Source organism: Pipistrellus kuhlii, unplaced genomic scaffold, assembly GCF_014108245.1.
Source record: "Pipistrellus kuhlii isolate mPipKuh1 unplaced genomic scaffold, mPipKuh1.p scaffold_m20_p_38, whole genome shotgun sequence".
NCBI classification, from domain to species: Eukaryota; Metazoa; Chordata; class Mammalia; order Chiroptera; family Vespertilionidae; genus Pipistrellus; species Pipistrellus kuhlii.
Window position 1 is genome coordinate 327,013 of NW_023425538.1, and position 16,509 is coordinate 343,521.

Here is a 16,509-nt window from a genome sequence, read left to right on the forward strand (position 1 = left end):
GTTGAAACCTAATCTGCAATATGGTGTATTTGTAGGTGGTGCCTTTGGGAGGTGATTAGGTCATGAGGATGGATTCCTCAAATAGGGTTAGTGCCCTCATAAGAAAAGCCCAGAGAGCTTCCTTTCCCACTTTCTTCTATGAGGATGCACAAAAAGATTGCTGTCTATAAACCAGAAAGTGGGCCCTCACCAGACACAGAACCTACTGGCACCTTTGATTTTGCGCTTCTGAACAAGTGTACATGTACTAATACTACATAATGTTTACCTGTGCCTGGCACAGAGTAGGCGCGTACAGAAGCAGTCAATTAAAAGAGGCAAATAATCGGGATCTCGGTATTTCCATTTAAAACCTCCCCTCCCCCCCCCTTTTTTTTTAATATATCTTATTGATTTTTACAGAGAGGAAGGGAGAGAGATAGAGAGCTAGAAACGTTGATGAGAGAGAAACATCGACCAGTTGCCTCTTGCACACCCCCTACAGGGGATGTGCCCGCAACCAATGTACATGCCCTTGACCGGAATCGAACCAGGGACCTTTCAGTCCGCAGACCGATGCTCCACCACTGAGCCAAACCGGTTTCGGCCCTTTTTTTTTTTTTTTTTTTTTAAAGGAGAGACTGAAGACCGAGCAAAGGGTCAGCCTAAAGTTGTAGGTAAATATAAACAGCAAGTAAAGCTAAGGGCTGAGCGAGCCGATTCAGACGCTAGGAGGCAGAGCTAAACTAATTTCTCCCAAGGTCCCGCCTCCGCCTCTGCGTCCCTGCCCTTATCTCTTCCCCGCCTCCACTGCCTGGTTCCCATCTGTCCGCCTGGGCTCTCGTGAAGCCACTTCCGCCCTAAGAAGGGCGGGGCTTCCGTCTCGAGCTCGCCGGAGGGCTAACGGTCCAAACAGGAAAGGTAGTGGACGGATTTCTTCTTAGCACTTCCTCTGGGTTTCCCATCACAGTTCCGCCCATTTCCGCCCAGTAAAGCCGCTCCCACTTTGAAGGGGAATAGGGGGTCGTCCCTTCGGAAACGCCAGAAGTGGCTAGGTCTTTTTCCTGCCCACCGAACTTCAAAACTTCCGCCACCAGTGTCCTCCGCTGATGTCCGATCAATGCAAACGAAACCAGATGCCCCCAGCTCCAGACGGGAACGCTCTCCTCTCTCGGTTACACTCCGGGAGGAGGAATGGGGAAGAACAAGCCTCCCACCCGTCCCCGTAGCCTTTCCTTTTGCCTTCCCGCCTCCTCACTACGCTCCCGCCCACCTCGGCGGAAGCAAAGCCCCGTTCGCCCGGAGATAGGCGGAGCTGCCTTCGCTAACCCTGTTCTCGCGAGCTCTCGAAACCCTCGCGAGACCTGACGCCCGATTTGTGCATCCGGGAAACCCCGTGGCTCCCTTTCCCCTGGCTGGCAGCGCGGAGGCCGCACGGTAAGGCGCGCTCTCCGACTCGTGCTGGGCACGGAGCGCCGGGACCCGGTTCCCCAGCCCCAAGCGTGTGTCTCGGAGGCCGGGGAGCCCGCGCGGCGCCGTCCCGCCTCCTGGAGCCGCAGCCACGTGCGAGCGGCAGGCCCGGACATGCTGGCTCGGCGTGGTCCGGGAACCGAGACCGGGCCTGGGGCAGCCGGGAGTGCGGGACCCCAGGGGCTGGGGTCCTGCAGCGTCTCTACCAATGCGGCCGGGCTGTGATCGTGGGCGCCGGGGAACTCTAGGGCCGCCTACGTGAAGTAGGGCCTTTGGAAGTCAGGGGAGGGCGGCGGTGTAGGTCGCGTTGGGGCTCGGCCCCGGCTCCTGGGGGTAGTCCCCTGCCAGTTCGTGTTCACATGCGTGGTCCTTCTCGCAGATGCCCGGAGTTACTGTAAAAGACGTGAACCAGCAGGAGTTCGTCAGAGCTCTAGCAGCCTTCCTCAAAAAGTGAGTGAGGGGACGGGTTCTTTGGTCTTTGCTGGCCCCCTCGGCCGCAGCGCCCTCTTCTGGTAGGGGGGGGAGACTTACTGGAGGGCCTCAGTGTGGATGGAGTCCCCCTTTCTACACGAGGTCTGGGTTGTGTTTGAGTTTCAGCTTGTTTATGCTCTGGGACTCGTCCAGCTCCTCTTAACGTCCGGTCCCTATTGAGAGGGGGTGAGGGGGTTGTGCAGACTAGTGAATTGTGCCTTTCTTGCTATCTTGATCCCAGGTCCGGAAAGCTTAAAGTCCCTGAATGGGTGGACACTGTGAAGCTGGCCAAGCACAAAGAGCTTGCTCCCTACGATGAGAATTGGTTCTACACACGAGCTGGTAGGAACTGGGGCATTTAGCTGGGTAGCGGGGAGACGGGTGACTCCTGGCACAGATCATACTCCCCCCTCCTCTGTGATCTCTTATTTGCTGCCCTCTCCCCCCAGATTGCAAGAGACTTTGACGCTGTTACTGCATGCTCTGTGTGACTAATAACTTCTTACCCTGGCTGTTTCTTTATTTTGTAAGAGGTTTGTGTGAGGACCCATGGCTTCCTCTGATCCTCCAGGGAAACCCAGGGACAAATGGATGTTCATATCTCGCTTAGAGGTGGTTTGTTTTAGAGGCAGGCATCCTTATGCCCATGGGGTCCAGACTCCCTGAGTTCAAATCCTCCTCTACATTTAATTTGTGACTTCCATATGCGGTGTTTTGGTTTTCTATCACTGAAATGGGGTTAATAATGTGTCAGTGCCAAATGTTGTTGGGTCAAATTAGCCTAATACAGTCAAACTGCTTTAAAATATGCTTACCTGATGGAGAGTAATCGTTGAAGAAGAGTCAGCTGTTTTTATTGCTCAGGTGCTTCCCTGTCTCTAGCAAGTTATTCCTAAGTGATTAGCGATCTGGCCAGGTCTCTCTTTGCTCTAAGTCTTGAGAGAGAGAGAACCTTCTCATCATTTGCCAGCCCTCTCTTTGATTAATCTTTTAGTAACTTGCAGCTTGGACGCATTGCAAGTGTAACCCCTGTCTTCACTGTGCGTGTTCTCGCTTTCTCCAAACTGTCACCCCAACCTTCCTCCTCTGAAGTGGGAGCTCCATCCCGGCCAAAGCTTACCTCCTTATGGGAAATTGGTGAAAAGGAGTTTTAAAATTGATAAAGCTTCAGAATAACCTTGGGAAGAGTTGCCCAGCACTTCAGAGTATGTATATTGTACAATAGATTGGTCGTGCATCAAATGTCACTGATTTCAGGCCCTAGCCTGGACACATGTGCTAACGTGACTCAGCTTCTGACCCCTGAGGGCTAAATTGTCAACTCTGCGAGGTGGGAAGTGTTGGTGAAGAGAAGCTGACTTGACTTTACTGGACAAACCACAGTGGTAGGGCCTGGACAAAACCTCACCCATCTTGGGAAGTTGAGCTACCTGACCCTGAATGTTCTTTGCCAATGCCTCAAAAGTCAGGACAATTTTGAATCTAAGATTAGGAGAAAGAATCATAGCTTTCCCATTTTAATCTGCACCTATTAAAAATTTCCCAAACAGGAGCAGTGCTTTTGGTTTATTGGTTGATGTCAGGGAGGTTAAGGAACATGTTCAGGGTCTGCCAGCTTGTGTGCTACAGTTTTCCCCACCTGTCATGTGGCAGGGGAGCTTCATCTCTTCCCTGGCAGAATTTTGTACTTTATTTTTAGATGGAGAGAGATTAATGGAAAATTGGGCAAAGGCCTTGTGTAATTTTCATTTTGCTGTGGCCAGTCTTTGCCCATCATGCCCCTTCTACATACTGGGGTGTGTCCTCTGCCCTCCTGGTCCCCCTTCCTCAGGGTTTCCGAAGCTCTCTCTCTTTTTTTTTTTTTTTTTTTTTACCTTTCCCAGCTGCCCTGTTGGCATAGGGCGATGGTTCTAGATGGAGGTTTATTATGTGCATATTTTTAAGTCCAGAGACAAAACATAGTTTTGGAAGGCATATGGAGGGGCCAGAGGAGCTTGGCTAAAGAAACCAAGTTCTCCCTTTACTCAGGACCCCTTGCTTTTTTTATTAACACAAATTGTCCTAAGACAAGGTAGATGTACACTTCAAAGGCCAGGGTTTAGATTATCAGGTTTGGGAGAAACTGTCATCTGCTATTCAAGTGTTTGGCCAGCAGGAGGCAATAACATGTAAATTAAGATGCCCTTAGCTGTCTGGCAGCAAGGAATCACCCATGCATCCCTTTCAAGTCTGGGGAAATGCCCTCAGCTAATTCCAGATGATTCAGCCCTGCTGACATGCTGGAATGGGCTTCCAGCAGGGATATAACCAAGCCCATCTGCGTACATACACAGCAGAGGCAGAGTTGCAGTTGCAATAACCTACAAAGCCCACGATACTTGCTATTTGAGCCTTTGCAATGTGTGCCAACCTCTTCTGGAGTCTAGAGTGCTCCCACCTAGTTTGGTGGTCAGCTTATTCTCTGTACAAGTTGAAGTCACCGGAGATGCTCTTTTACTATGGGGCACAGCAGGGTCTGTGCTGTATTCTCTGTTCTGGATCATGGGGGCTTGGCCTATTTTGCCCCCTCAGTTTTGTGGCATTGGTGGGGGTGTAAGTTCTGGAGGTGTACAGGAGTGTCATTGTGGAGCGAGCAGAGGTTTCTGAGAGTGGTCTAGAAGAAGGGCAGAGCTGCACCAGGAAGGAGTCCCCAGGCAGCGGTAGGGGGTGAGGTAGGGCTAGAAAGAACCTGTTCGGAGAGTAGAGACCCGCTGTAAGAGGAGGGATCCTATCGAGGGAAGACCACCTGTGAAGAAGGACAAGACCACCTGGACAAGACATCTGGCAGTGACAGCTGCTAAGTTGGGACACCTAGTGCTTTTTATTATAGGTTGGAGGCTGGTCTATCCTATACCGGAATGGGGCTTTGGAGACATTGTAGGAACAATTCAAGGGGTGGATTGAGGTCTAAATTTCCCGTTAGAAATTTAGCAGAGAAGGGTCAAGGGCAAAATGCATTTGGGAAGGCTTCCTTTGATCTGCCATGTGCTCAGTGCAACATGTGTCCTATCTAGTGGCCTAGCAGGACATGTACCTGCTCTACTTTGACTAGACCCCATGGGTAGAGGGCCCTGCATGGTCCCTCCTTCACAGCTGGCAGTAGAGAGTGGCAAGGTTCCCCAGGCATCAGGAGAGGAGCAGAAAGCCATTGGAGGGCCTAAAGGAGAGGCCGTTTGTGACAGCACCTGGCTTTGTGTGGTTGGGGCTGGGGCCACAAGGGCTCAAGAGTGAAAAAGATCTGTATTTTGAAGAACTCAGTATTTCAACTAAAGTTTCCAATTTGTGAAGTTAACCTTCCTATTAAGTTTTACTAACAGGCGCCGAAACCGGTTTGGCGGTAGAGCCTCAGTCTGCGGACTGAGGGGTCCCAGGTTTGATTCTGGTCAAGGGCATATGCATTGGTTGCGGCCACATCCCCGGTGGGGGGTGTGCAAGAGGCAGCTGGTCGATGATTCTCTCTCAATTGACGTTTCTGGCTCTCCCTCTCTCTTCCTCTCTGTAAAAAATCAAATATATTTTTAAAAAGAAAAAAGAAACTAATAGGCTTTATGGGAGCTTATTCTCTGCCATCACTACTCAAGATTTAAGTAAGCCAACTCCTTCAGTACCACCACACAAACCTGGAAAGTAAGTGGGCTGATGAGCAGTGTTGAAATTCAAACCCTGTCTACTGGACAGCTCAGCTGGGCCACCCTTTCCACATGGACCCTAGACTGGGACTCGTCATTGCTGGTCCTGGCTTGTCAAGGCCAAGTTTGGGCATCTCGTTTCAGGTGTGCAGCCTCTGGGCATCTTAGGAATGTTCTCCTTGCCCCCTTCCTAAGACAGTCCGCTCCCCAGCCTGGGTGAGAAAGCAGGTCTCTGCCAGGGACAGACACAGGAGGGGTGGTGGTGGGTGTTAGGCGTTTGCACTGCTATAAGGGTGGAGTTTTCCAGTGATGTCAGTCCCAGTAGAAAGTTCGTGGGGATTGACTTATACCAAGTGAGTCTCTTAAACCACAGGGGGCGGGTGGCTTGGTGTCTGGAAGAGACTTAGGGCAGTGAGGGGAAGGGGTGAGAGGAAGGTTGGGGTAGAAAGGATGAAGGAGAGAGTGGTTTTTAATTGAGCAGAGGCCAGGGACAGGGAGACCACAGAGAGGCTGTGCTGCTGATCCCCAGAAGCCATGGCTGTTTGAGGCAATTGGAGGGTTGGGACAAGTGTCGTGGAAGTGCTCTGGGAGCAGCACTGGAGGGGAGGCGGAACCCACCCCTACTTCATAACACCAGGGCCATGCACCTGCTTAGCAGTACGCCTCCAGGGTCTAGGGTGGCCTGGAGTCACTGCCCTTCGTTCAGCTCCCAGCCAGGCAGGGCCATGTGATGGCTGGAGTCTGGGCACTTTGTGCACCTCAGCGGCCCCTGAGGTAGGAAATCCGAACAGGAGGAGGAGCTGTCCCTCCAGAGCTCTGCGGCATGAAGCCAGTTTCCTTTCTGTAGGGGACAACAGCACTTGTCACATCTGCATGGAGTCCTCACAATAACCCTCGTCTGAGGGACAGTTACCCCTGGTTCTTAGCGGAAGGTAGGTGACTTGCTAGGGCCATAACATTAGGCAGCTCCTTTGGCCATCTTAGTATCTCTGGGAGGAGAACGTGAAAGCAGGTGCACAGAGCTGGCAGATGACAAGTGCTCCTCATGAAAAGGAGTGAGCATTTCCAAGGAGGCCCGCCATAGGTCTAGGCAAAGGATGGGAAATTCGGTACAGCGGTATAGCAGCAGATTTGAAAATTACCATAAACAGTCCAGTGGTCTGATAGGGTTAACCAAGCCCATCTAGGGAGAGTGATCCTCGTGCCCACTGAGGGGGGTGATACACATGCTGGGTTGGAAATATCCACTGCATGGTTCTCAGTCCTGACCCCTTTTCCCCCACACCAAGCTCTCTGGCTGAGGGCTCAGAGCAGCACTCAAGTGGCAATAGGTCCCTCCTCCACTCTTCTGCCCCTCAGGCATATGAAGGAGGACAGGCTCTATCTACAGGCCTTCCGGGCTAGCCTTAGCAGTGTGGCTTTGGCGGTCCCTCCACTGCTTGGATGCCCTGTCTCCCAGGCTGGGCCCAGAGTGCAGTATGGCTTGGCCATGGTGGGGGAGAGGGTACCGGGTTTTAGTGTGTGCACAGTTGCTATAATGGTGACGTAGCCCCACACAGACTGTATGTGTGACAAGGCCTTCCCCTTGGCCATGGAGAAGAGTATTCTCTGCCTGAGCAGGGCCCTTAAGTTTCCCTCTCACCCCACCAGCTTCCACAGCGCGGCACCTGTACCTTCGGGGCGGCGCTGGGGTTGGCTCCATGACCAAGATCTATGGAGGACGACAGAGAAACGGTGTCATGCCCAGCCACTTCAGCAGAGGCTCTAAGAGCGTGGCCCGCAGAGTCCTCCAAGCCCTGGAGGGGCTGAAAATGGTGGAGAAGGATCAGGATGGGTAAGCAAAGGATCGGGATGGATGGGAAAGGGGGTAATGGAGGAGCCTTGGGGTCAAACCACCTATAATAAAGTTAGCAGGGGCCATCCCCACACACAGAGAGCGGCTAGGTCTCTGCACTGTCCGTACCTGACCCTCTGGTGGGCAGGGGATTCTGCAGAAAAGCAAACAGCTAACAGCCTCACTCCGACCTCTCTAACTGACTACCCTGGGCTCTAGGAAGGTAATTTAGCGACTGTCTGCTTTCATTAGCCTGCTCGTTAACTTTGCCCGATTGATTTTTCAGGGCTTTTGATCTAATGCTTGCACAAACGACACCCTGTCAGCTCCTGGGGGGCTCCCACTCCTGCCCCAAGCTCGTTAGAATGCAGCCCACTGGGGTCCTCGGTGGGAGTTGGCTGGCAGCATGTGGTCGGGTGGCCAGAGGCCTTTTAGGAAAGCTTGACTCACATCAGGAAGGCGGGGTTGAGAACCTGCGCTAACTTGGCGATTCATGACCCTTTTCTCACCACAGGGGCCGCAAATTGACACCTCAGGGACAGAGAGATCTGGACAGAATCGCAGGGCAGGTGAGGCCTGGGTGAGGGCTAGGGTTGGGTCCCTCTGTCATTGCCTGGGCGTTGTCAGATCAGGATTTCCCTGAAGGGCAATGTCCAGGCTGGTGCGGGGGTCAGGAGGCCTTCCCTAGGGGTGGCAGGAGAAAAGCATTTCTGAGTGGCTTGCTGGAGCTGAGGTAAAGGGAACCCAACCCTGTGGTGCAGTTGGGCTGCTTTCCCTGCAGGGCAACAGCCTTGCACAGATTCTGGCTTCAATGTCTCCCTACTCTTCGTGCTGAATGGGCATGAGATTGTTGAGTCCAAGTCTCATCAACCTTTTGATGCAATTCCTGTAATTATGACATGCCAGAATTCAGGTCTCTATCCTGATGACTAAGGGCTGGACACCCTGGGGCAGTCCTTTCAGCTGCAGCCAGTCTTCCTGTCTGTGGAGCAATCTGCTCCTGCCTACCTTGGTGTGGTGGTTAGGATTCCGTGATCTACAAGCAGTGAGAGCCCTCCAGGGCCTGGCATAAACCCATATTGGTTATCTTCATTCTGTGCCAGGCCTACTGGGAACCTTAGAGTGTTTAGTCACTTAACGTCAAGTGTCAGGAATGGAAGGTGTCGCCCTCTGAGAGTTGGGTGGCCTAAGAGGAGAGGAAAACTTCCAGAGCAGGGCCTGGCACAGGCATCTGTGTGCATGATGGCATTTGCAGTATTGGAATCCCATCCCAGTGCTCTTGGAGTCCCTGTTGACACTTCTATAAAATGGGGAGGTACCTGGGGTTATGAGGATTAGACAAGGAGAATGAATACATGTGAGACCACAAAGCAGGATTCCTGGTGTCCTCTGGGCTGTGGGTAACTATTACCAAGTGCCAGAACGTGGACACCAAGACTGATTTTACTCTTCCATCTTTCCCACAGGTGGCAGCTGCCAACAAGAAGCATTAGAACAAATGCTGGGTTAATAAATTGCCTCGTTCATAATCTTGGTATTGATCTCTTGATTGTCTGCTCCTCTTCCATTTGGGCCCATGAGGAAGGAGGAGCCAGGGGTGCTGGGTGGCTGTGGCTGCTACAGCCTAAAGTCAATTTTCCCAGTTCTGCCCCAAGAGCAAGGTGGCTGGGTGGGCCAGGATCTGGAAACCCTAAGAAAATGAGAAGCTGAAAGAAGATGCTGTTCAAGCAGTGGCCCCAGCTGGAGCCTGGGTTGCTGAGGTGGCACTCTGTCTCCTGCTGGAACAGTTGGGGGAGAGGGGAGGGCTGGGTTGAGATGGTTCCTTGGAAGGAAGTGGACGGGAACAACTCGAACTCCCAGTGGCTCTTCCAGCTCTGGTTGAGCAGTGTGCCTGGTTTGCACTTGCTTTCCTGGTCTGTGGGCAGGGTGGTCCTGTCTGAGCCTTCACTTTTGCATTGTGGCTACAGGCCCTGCTCTGAAATGGGCCTAGATGTTCCTGCCCTAGAGTTGTATTATAAGTGCTAAGGAGGCCGGCTGGTGCCTGCGGAGGCAGAGTACTGTCACCTGGCATAGTTTCACTGGTCCTGCATGGTGATGGGCTCTTGGTGCCAATGGGGCAGGAGCTCTGCCTGTGATTGGGCCACTGGTGTGGGTGGTAGAATCCAAGGATGCCCAAAGGAACCGCCCAGGGGCACACAGCGAGCACCATAGGAATGGGCAATCCTGGAAAAGGCCCATTACTGTTCAAGTGACCAGCCTTACCTGGTTGGGGAGAACTAAAGCGGATCTGGCTTGCACAAGGCCCCAGTCCAAGTAACAATCATACCCACTCTGGTGCCAAGCCTGAATTTCAAACAATGGAGCAGGATGCCAACTATGCCCCTAATTCTGTGCAGCTCCTGCTCTGAACCTTCCAGTCCTCATCTGTAGCGCTGCTGGTTCCCGGGGGACTCCAGGGATGGTGCTGTGGTTCAGTGTTACCCAGCTTAAGGCCAGGATATTCAAAGACCAAATCAGATTCCTACCCTCATCCCAGCTCAGTGCTGGAAACTGTTCTGAATAAACAGAACCTACCACATGCAAGGCACTCAGTAAAAAATAAGTATCATTAATGCTGCAACCCTGTGAAGAAAATGCCAAAAAGCACCCGCGGTTTGAAGAAGGGGGAAGTGAGTCACGGGTGGGGTAATTTGATATTCCATAGTTAAGGAGTGGCAAAGCCAGTCTACTAAGGTACACTGTACCTCGTAAGTGAGGGAAATGAGGCCCAATGTCTCATTCTGGCCCCAATCGCCTCTTTTGTCCACTGAGATTGAAGACATTTCCCAGAGTTGTCATGAGAACAAAATGCCAAGGATCTGGTTCCCATGCACAGCTCCAGAGATAAGGGGTGATGGAAGGTGCAGATTCCCAGACAGGCCAAGGAGGGCCAGCAGTCCCGTAGCTGCGCCTTTCCGCCACTGGAGGGCAGTCGAGGGCCTGGAAGCCGCCTCAGCCACTGATGGATGAGGAAGGAGGTGAATTTCTAGGGCTGCAGCCTGTGATTCCAGGCTTCTTCCTTAGGAGGGAGACCACAAGCAGGAGCTAAATAAAGCAATAGGGGCTGATGACCTGCTATATACACCAGGGTCCCAACAGAACACCTGGGTCGCTGGAGAAGGGTAGAGAGCCTCCTGGCCAGAAAAGAGGAACTTGCCCTGTGCTAAACACTGATATTATCTCAGCCTCACAAGATGGGGGGATTGTGCTCAGATTACAGAAGAAACAAGCTCAGACGACCGGACCAGCCCGTTGACAGAGCTGAGATTCAAACCCAGGAATGGTGACTCCTGAAGGCCATGCTATTCTGTGAGCATATAGTTGCTTTTTAAAAATATTTATGAAATACTTTAAGCAAGCAAAAACTGTACATGATAGTGTAACAAAGACTCCTAGGCCCACCACCTAGTTTAAGAAAACAAGCCCTAACTGGTTTGGCTCAATGGATAGAGCGTCAGCCAGCGGACTGAAGGGTCCCAGGTTTGATTCCTGCCAAGGGCACATGCCTGGGTTGTGGGTTCAATCCCCAGTAGGGGGCGTGCAGGGGCCAATCAATGATTCTCTCATCAATGATATTTCTATCTCCCTCTCCCGTCCTCTCTAAAATAATAAAATATACTTTAAAAAATAAAAAAAAGAAAGCATGACAAAATTTAGGCAAAGCCTTCTGTGTAATCTTCCCTGTCATGACCCCCTGGCTTTCCCCAGAGAGGCCTTCTCAGGAACTTGGTGTCACTCCCCTGCACCGTTATATCTGCACCTTGACTGCAGACCACATGTCCCTAACAGCACACAGCACTGTTTTGCCTTTTGAAGACAAGTCAACCATATCATGCTACTGTGTCTTCTCATCTTCGTGTTTATTTTCTCTCTGCTGTAGCCCTGTTGACATGTCCTGCCTTTCTCCTGCTGTGTGCTCCTCTGTCGGCTGACTGCACCACAATGTATGCACCCATTCTCCATGCCCGGGCTTATCATTTCGCTTCCCAGTTTTTGCTACCAGGAATCTCCCTGCAAGAAAAGTTTTTCGTGTGTGTGTGTGTGTGTGTGTGTGTGTGTGTGATGGTCCCCTAACTGCTCAGAAACATTTCAATTTCATATCATTCCCCCCCCCACCCTCAAACCTTATTTTCCTCCCATTTGACCTAAAATGATACTCAAAAGAACCCGCTCCACCACCACTGTGTAACACCAGACAGGGGACAGTGACAGCTTTCCCTCCCTGGGCCTCAGTCTCCCCCTCTGTAAAAGGAGGGGGGCTTGATGCTTGGGGGGAGGCTGAATGAAAGAATGCGAGAAAGAGCCCATCGTTGCCATTACTTCTTTGGGTACCAGGAACATCTCATGTCACAATACCAGAGAGATATCCTAGTCTCGGATTAAAAATGCCAAGGCTTACCCTGGCTGGTGGGCTCAGTGGCCAAAGCTTCGGCCCTCACATCAGAGAGTCATGGGTTCAATTCCCAGTCATGTTAACTGGGTTGTTGGTTTGATCCCCTGCCCCAATCAGGGTGAGTTTGGAAAGCAACTAATCGTGTCTCTCACATGCATGTATCTCCCTCCCTCCTTCCTTTCATTCTCTCTAAAGAAACCAATGGGTTTGCTCAGTGGATAGAGTGACGGCCTGCAGATCAAAGGGTCTTGGGTTCAGTTCTGGTCAAGGGCACAGTACCTTGGTTGCAGGTTCCTCCCGGGGTTGGGGGCATGCAGGAGGCAACCAATCGATGTGTTTCTCTCTGATCAATATTTCTGTCTTTCCCTCTCTCTTCCACTCTAAAAATCAATGAAAACAACACCGTCAGGTGAGGATTAACAACGACCACAAAAGGCTTAGGGAGGGAAGTCACCACTTAGTCACAGAGCCCGCTGGCTTGCCTCACTTATTCCTCATGAACATTAGCAGTAATCACCATGACTGTGCACCTACTACGTGACAGGTACTATGGTCAGTGCTGTTCATGCGCCACACCTCGCCTTTACACCCTCATTTCCAACCCCACGAAGGGAGCGTACAGAGTGTCCAACTGGGCACAGGTTTGCCCAAGGCCAGTAGGGACTAAGACTAAGAAAGCTCAGAGCCTCTGCCCTGACTGCCTGCACACAGCAGGCACCCAATGAGGAGCCAGACCCCGAATTAGCTTCTTCCCCCACCCAAGCACCCTCCTCCCAGGGGACTTGTGGCCAGCACAGGTGCAGGCAGCAGTTCCTCTCAGCTCACATCGGACACACACACTGACGGGAGCTGCCCAGCAGCGGGGCCAGTGGAGCCCATCTCCGGGAGGCTGGGCAGGAAGCGGGGTGGAGTTCGGGGCCTGCAGAGGTGGGGTCTGGTACCCCAGGACTGCGGCAAGCCAGACCAACCAACCGGCTGGGAGAAGATGCCTGGGGGTCCTGGCGTCCTGCAAGGCCCGCCGCCTGGCACCGTCCTCCTCCTCTTGATCTGTGCTGCTGGCCTGGGTATGTGGCTGACAGGCGGGCGCCTGGGAGAGGAGGGGGCACTGCGGAGGCTGGAGAGAGGGCATGGGCAGAGAGAAGGGCTTTAGGAAGGGGGCAGGGAGGGGAGCAGGAGGGGAGCTGGGACAGGCCTCTGTAGAAACTACACACGTCTATTGGCTCGACGGTTCCAAATTGGCCTAGGGTGGCTGGCTGGAGGGGGCTTAGCACTGTTAAAGGGGCACCCACCGCCTCGTGGAGGGAGGCCTGAGCCCGAGTGCCTTCCCTACCCTGTCCCCTGGGCTCAAAATGAGGAACTAGGGTTGCCCTTGACTGAGCTTCAGAGCTGGGGGCAGGAGGGGACCTTGGGGCGCACTCGGCTGGCTTCAGAGTGAAGAAAAGCTTTCCCTTTCTCTGCCTGGAGTCCCAGTCACCCCCTGCACAGGGAGCCCCTTCTCAGTGCGGGGGGAGGGGTGCCTCCTGACACCACCCTCCCTCAGCTCCGCCAGCTGTCTGTCAGGCTACGACCACCTGTTTGGCCCACGAGTTCAGAGAGGCAGCTGGTCACCCGAGGCCACGCTGGGAGCCAGGAACGGAGCCCCTGGCCCTGAGGTTGCTGCCTCTTTGCCCACGTCTTCCTTCTTGCCTCTTCCTCAACTCCCCGCTTCCCTCCCAGAAGAGGCCGAGCAGCTCTGAAAGCTGGGGTTCCCGGGGAGGGAGGAGGGAGGGGGGATTGAGCCACCAGCTCCCTCCAGCCAGCCACCCACACTGCCGAGACGCTCCCCTAACCCCCAGCCCAAGGACTACACTCAACCCCTGACCCCAGGCTGACACATGCAAGTTACAGAGAATAAGGGGCGGGCTCAGAGACACAAGACGAGGCAGAGCCAACCTGGCAGGAAGATGGCTCCTCCTACCCCCACCCTCTGCCCCCACCTGCTGCCCTGGGCCTCTGCTGTCCCTCCTGAAAAACAGCATGAGGAGATGACCTTCTTCTAAGGGTTTTTTGAAAATGACAAAAGATAGTGTCAAGTGTGGGGCTGGGCTGGGACTGGGGCACCAGGGAACCAAGTATCCACATGCAAGAGGTGGCACTGTGTCACCATCCAGGTGTCTTCCTCTCCCCCCCCCCCGGCCCCCCACAGGACGTCCTCAACACACACACACACACACACACACACCACGCAAGGTATCCCCCAGGAGGGCCCTCTCACACCCCCACACCCCCAGGAGTGCCGCAGCTGCAGAGGCCTGGGCTGGAGCCTGTGTCCCCATCCACGGTCCCCGAGCCACCCGCCTCTTTGCAGGCCCAGGAGGCCAGAGCCAGTGCACAGACCGGACCCCGCCATCGGTGAAGGTGATGGTGGGGGAGGAGGCCCGCCTCCCGTGCCTGCTCAACATCAGCCTCCTCAGCAGCCGCCCAAACATCACCTGGTGGCGAATCGTCCAAGGCAACTTCACGTGGCCCCCGCAGTTCCACGCCTGGGCCGAGAGCAACGGGGAGCTCTTGTTCCCATCGGTGAACATGAGCCACCGAGGCCTGTACAGGTGCCACATCTTGGAAAACGGCGTTGAGTGGCACTCCTATGGCACCTACCTCCACGTGTTTAGTAAGTAGTGGCCGGGCACTCGGGGCCTCCCCTCTGGGAAGTGGGAGGGAGCCGGTGGGTGCCTGTATCTCGGGCATCCTTGCTCCCGGCTCCCACACACTTACCCATTTCTCACCTGTGGAGTGGGGGCTTCCGAGCGGGCGGGGCCTTGCTAGGGGCAGGGCCTGGGGGGCAGGGCTCTGAGCAGCACCCCCTCCTCACAGAGCCGGTCCCCAGAGCCTTCCTGGACATGGGGGAGGACACCAAGAACAACATCATCACGGCGGAGGGCATCATCCTGCTCTTCTGCGCCGTGGTGCCCGGGACGCTGCTGCTGTTCAGGGTGAGCCGCCGGGGCCCAGCCCCTTGGGAGTCGGAGGGTCCCCACCCAAAACCCGGGAGAATGACAGCCCCGCCACACAGGGGCAGGGTGGTACCCAGATGAGCACAGTGACGACGACGACGACGACAACGACGACGACGACGACGGGAGTCTACATGGTGCCGGGGGGCGCTGCCCTTGCTCCCCTCGGCTGGCTGTCATCATTGCCCTTGCCTAGGGATGTTCTCACTCTACCCCCTCCCCCCTCCCCGCTCAGGGTGCTTTACTCTCCAGACACAGCAGCCAAGGCCAGGGAAGATGGGGGCTGGGGATCCTCCTGGTGTCTGTGGCTGCAGTTTCTTTCTTTCTTTTTTCTTTTTCCTTAAATATATTTTATTGATTTTTTACAGAGAGGAAGAGAGAGAGGGATAGAGAGTTAGAAACATCCATGAGACAGAATCACCAATCAGCTGCCTCTCGCACACCCCCTACTGGGGATGTGCCCGCAGCCAAGGTACATGCCCTTGGCCGGAATTGAACCTGCGACCTTTCAGTCTGCAGGCCGATGCTCTATCCACTGAGCCAAACCGGTTTCGGCATGTGGCTGCAGTTTCTTTAGGCCACAGGGCAACCATCGCTCTTCACCACGGGTGCTGCTATTCACGGAGAGCAACTGGGCCGCGGAGACAGCCAGAAGCACACTGGCTTGGGCCACTTACCCAACAGGTGGCTTTGAGCAAGGTCCCTGGCTGGCTCTGGGAAAGCACCTCCTGGCATCCAGAAGGGCCCGAACACATACCCCCTACCCACTGAGACTCCCAATCCCCACAGAAACGATGGCAGAACTTGAAGTTCGGACTGGACCCCCGGGATGACTACGAAGACGAAAATCTTTATGAGGTAAGTGGAGGGTGGGGCCAGGGGAGGAGCAGGTGCGTTGGGGGCCTCCTGGGGGGCCTCTGGGGGAGGGGCCCAGGCATCCGGACACTGAGAGGCCCACCACCCCGTGTGCACCCCAGGGCTTGAACCTCGACGACTGCTCCATGTACGAGGACATCTCGCGGGGCCTCCAGGGCACCTACCAGGACGTGGGCAGCCTCCACATCGGAGACGTCCAGCTGGAGAAGCCGTGACCAGCCCCTGTCTGCCATGCTCCCAGCGGCAGTGTCTCCCCGGCTCCCGGGGAACCAGCTCTTTCACCATCATTCCCGGGAGGGTCCTGCATCAACTTCCCCCTGGGGAGTGTCCGCTCCTCCTCCTTCCCCTCCCCGCCACCTTCCCCAAGCTCCCACCCACTCGCTGACCCCGCTGGTAATGAGCCTTAATCACTGCCTGCCTCTAGGGGACTGATTGTAGCAGCCTCCGTGTCACCTCCCCCTCCCTTGCTTTTGTCAAGGCCACTTAGTTATAATAAATGCTTCCCAATTGCAGACCTTGGCAGGAGTCATGGATCTCATGGGGACCACCCACCCTGCTCCCCTGGGACCCAGGAGTCCATGCCTCTAGTCCCCTCCTCCCCCTGTCCCAGGATTCTGCCCCACTCTTCCCCCTTTCACCCCTTTCCACTCCCCTCCCCCGCCTCTGCCTCTCCCACTACCTGAGAGCAGGGAGCCCATCTCGGCTGCCCCCCGAAAGGAACAGAAGTGTCTTGCAGGGGTCTCCACCCCAGGCATGTCTTCCCTGAGCAGGGTGGGGGGACAGGAG

The 16,509-nt window shown here is 54.4% G+C and overlaps 3 protein-coding genes and 2 long non-coding RNA genes across 20 annotated transcripts in view; 4 read left to right on the top strand and 1 right to left on the bottom strand.

Moving 5' to 3' along the window:
• LOC118702294 (carcinoembryonic antigen-related cell adhesion molecule 1) overlaps window positions 1-16,509 on the top strand; it is an 813,263-nt gene that overhangs the window by 186,725 nt on the left and 610,029 nt on the right. The window lies entirely within an intron of this gene.
• Window positions 1,330-8,951, top strand: RPS19 (ribosomal protein S19). Its single transcript, XM_036408193.2, has 6 exons — window positions 1,330-1,416; window positions 1,829-1,899; window positions 2,162-2,262; window positions 7,239-7,422; window positions 7,937-7,991; window positions 8,889-8,951. Exons 2-6 carry the CDS (start codon window positions 1,829-1,831, stop codon window positions 8,913-8,915), a joined length of 438 nt encoding a protein of 145 aa, XP_036264086.1. The 5' UTR covers window positions 1,330-1,416; the 3' UTR covers window positions 8,916-8,951.
• On the bottom strand, window positions 7,261-7,950 carry LOC123651130. Its single transcript, XR_006739620.1, has 2 exons — window positions 7,516-7,950; window positions 7,261-7,484 (listed from the first exon to the last, which is right to left on the bottom strand). It is a non-coding gene; the product is annotated as an uncharacterized LOC123651130 (long non-coding RNA).
• On the top strand, window positions 9,901-11,497 carry LOC118702339. Its single transcript, XR_004982694.2, has 2 exons — window positions 9,901-10,091; window positions 11,342-11,497. It is a non-coding gene; the product is annotated as an uncharacterized LOC118702339 (long non-coding RNA).
• CD79A (CD79a molecule) lies at window positions 12,786-16,235 on the top strand. Its single transcript, XM_036408190.2, has 5 exons — window positions 12,786-12,918; window positions 14,202-14,504; window positions 14,708-14,826; window positions 15,637-15,705; window positions 15,825-16,235. The coding sequence occupies exons 1-5, from the start codon at window positions 12,840-12,842 to the stop codon at window positions 15,936-15,938; spliced, it is 684 nt and encodes a 227-aa protein (XP_036264083.1). The 5' UTR covers window positions 12,786-12,839; the 3' UTR covers window positions 15,939-16,235.

Coding starts and splice junctions, on each gene's coding strand:
- CD79A (XM_036408190.2), top strand. CDS start 12,840: ATGCCTGGGGGTCCTGGCGTCCTGCAAGGCCCGCCGCCTGGCACCGTC. Junction 12,919..14,201: donor GATCTGTGCTGCTGGCCTGG/GTATGTGGCTGA, acceptor GCCTCTTTGCAG/GCCCAGGAGGCCAGAGCCAG. Junction 14,505..14,707: donor CACCTACCTCCACGTGTTTA/GTAAGTAGTGGC, acceptor CCCTCCTCACAG/AGCCGGTCCCCAGAGCCTTC.
- RPS19 (XM_036408193.2), top strand. CDS start 1,829: ATGCCCGGAGTTACTGTAAAAGACGTGAACCAGCAGGAGTTCGTCAGA. Junction 2,263..7,238: donor TTGGTTCTACACACGAGCTG/GTAGGAACTGGG, acceptor TCACCCCACCAG/CTTCCACAGCGCGGCACCTG. Junction 7,992..8,888: donor TGGACAGAATCGCAGGGCAG/GTGAGGCCTGGG, acceptor TCTTTCCCACAG/GTGGCAGCTGCCAACAAGAA.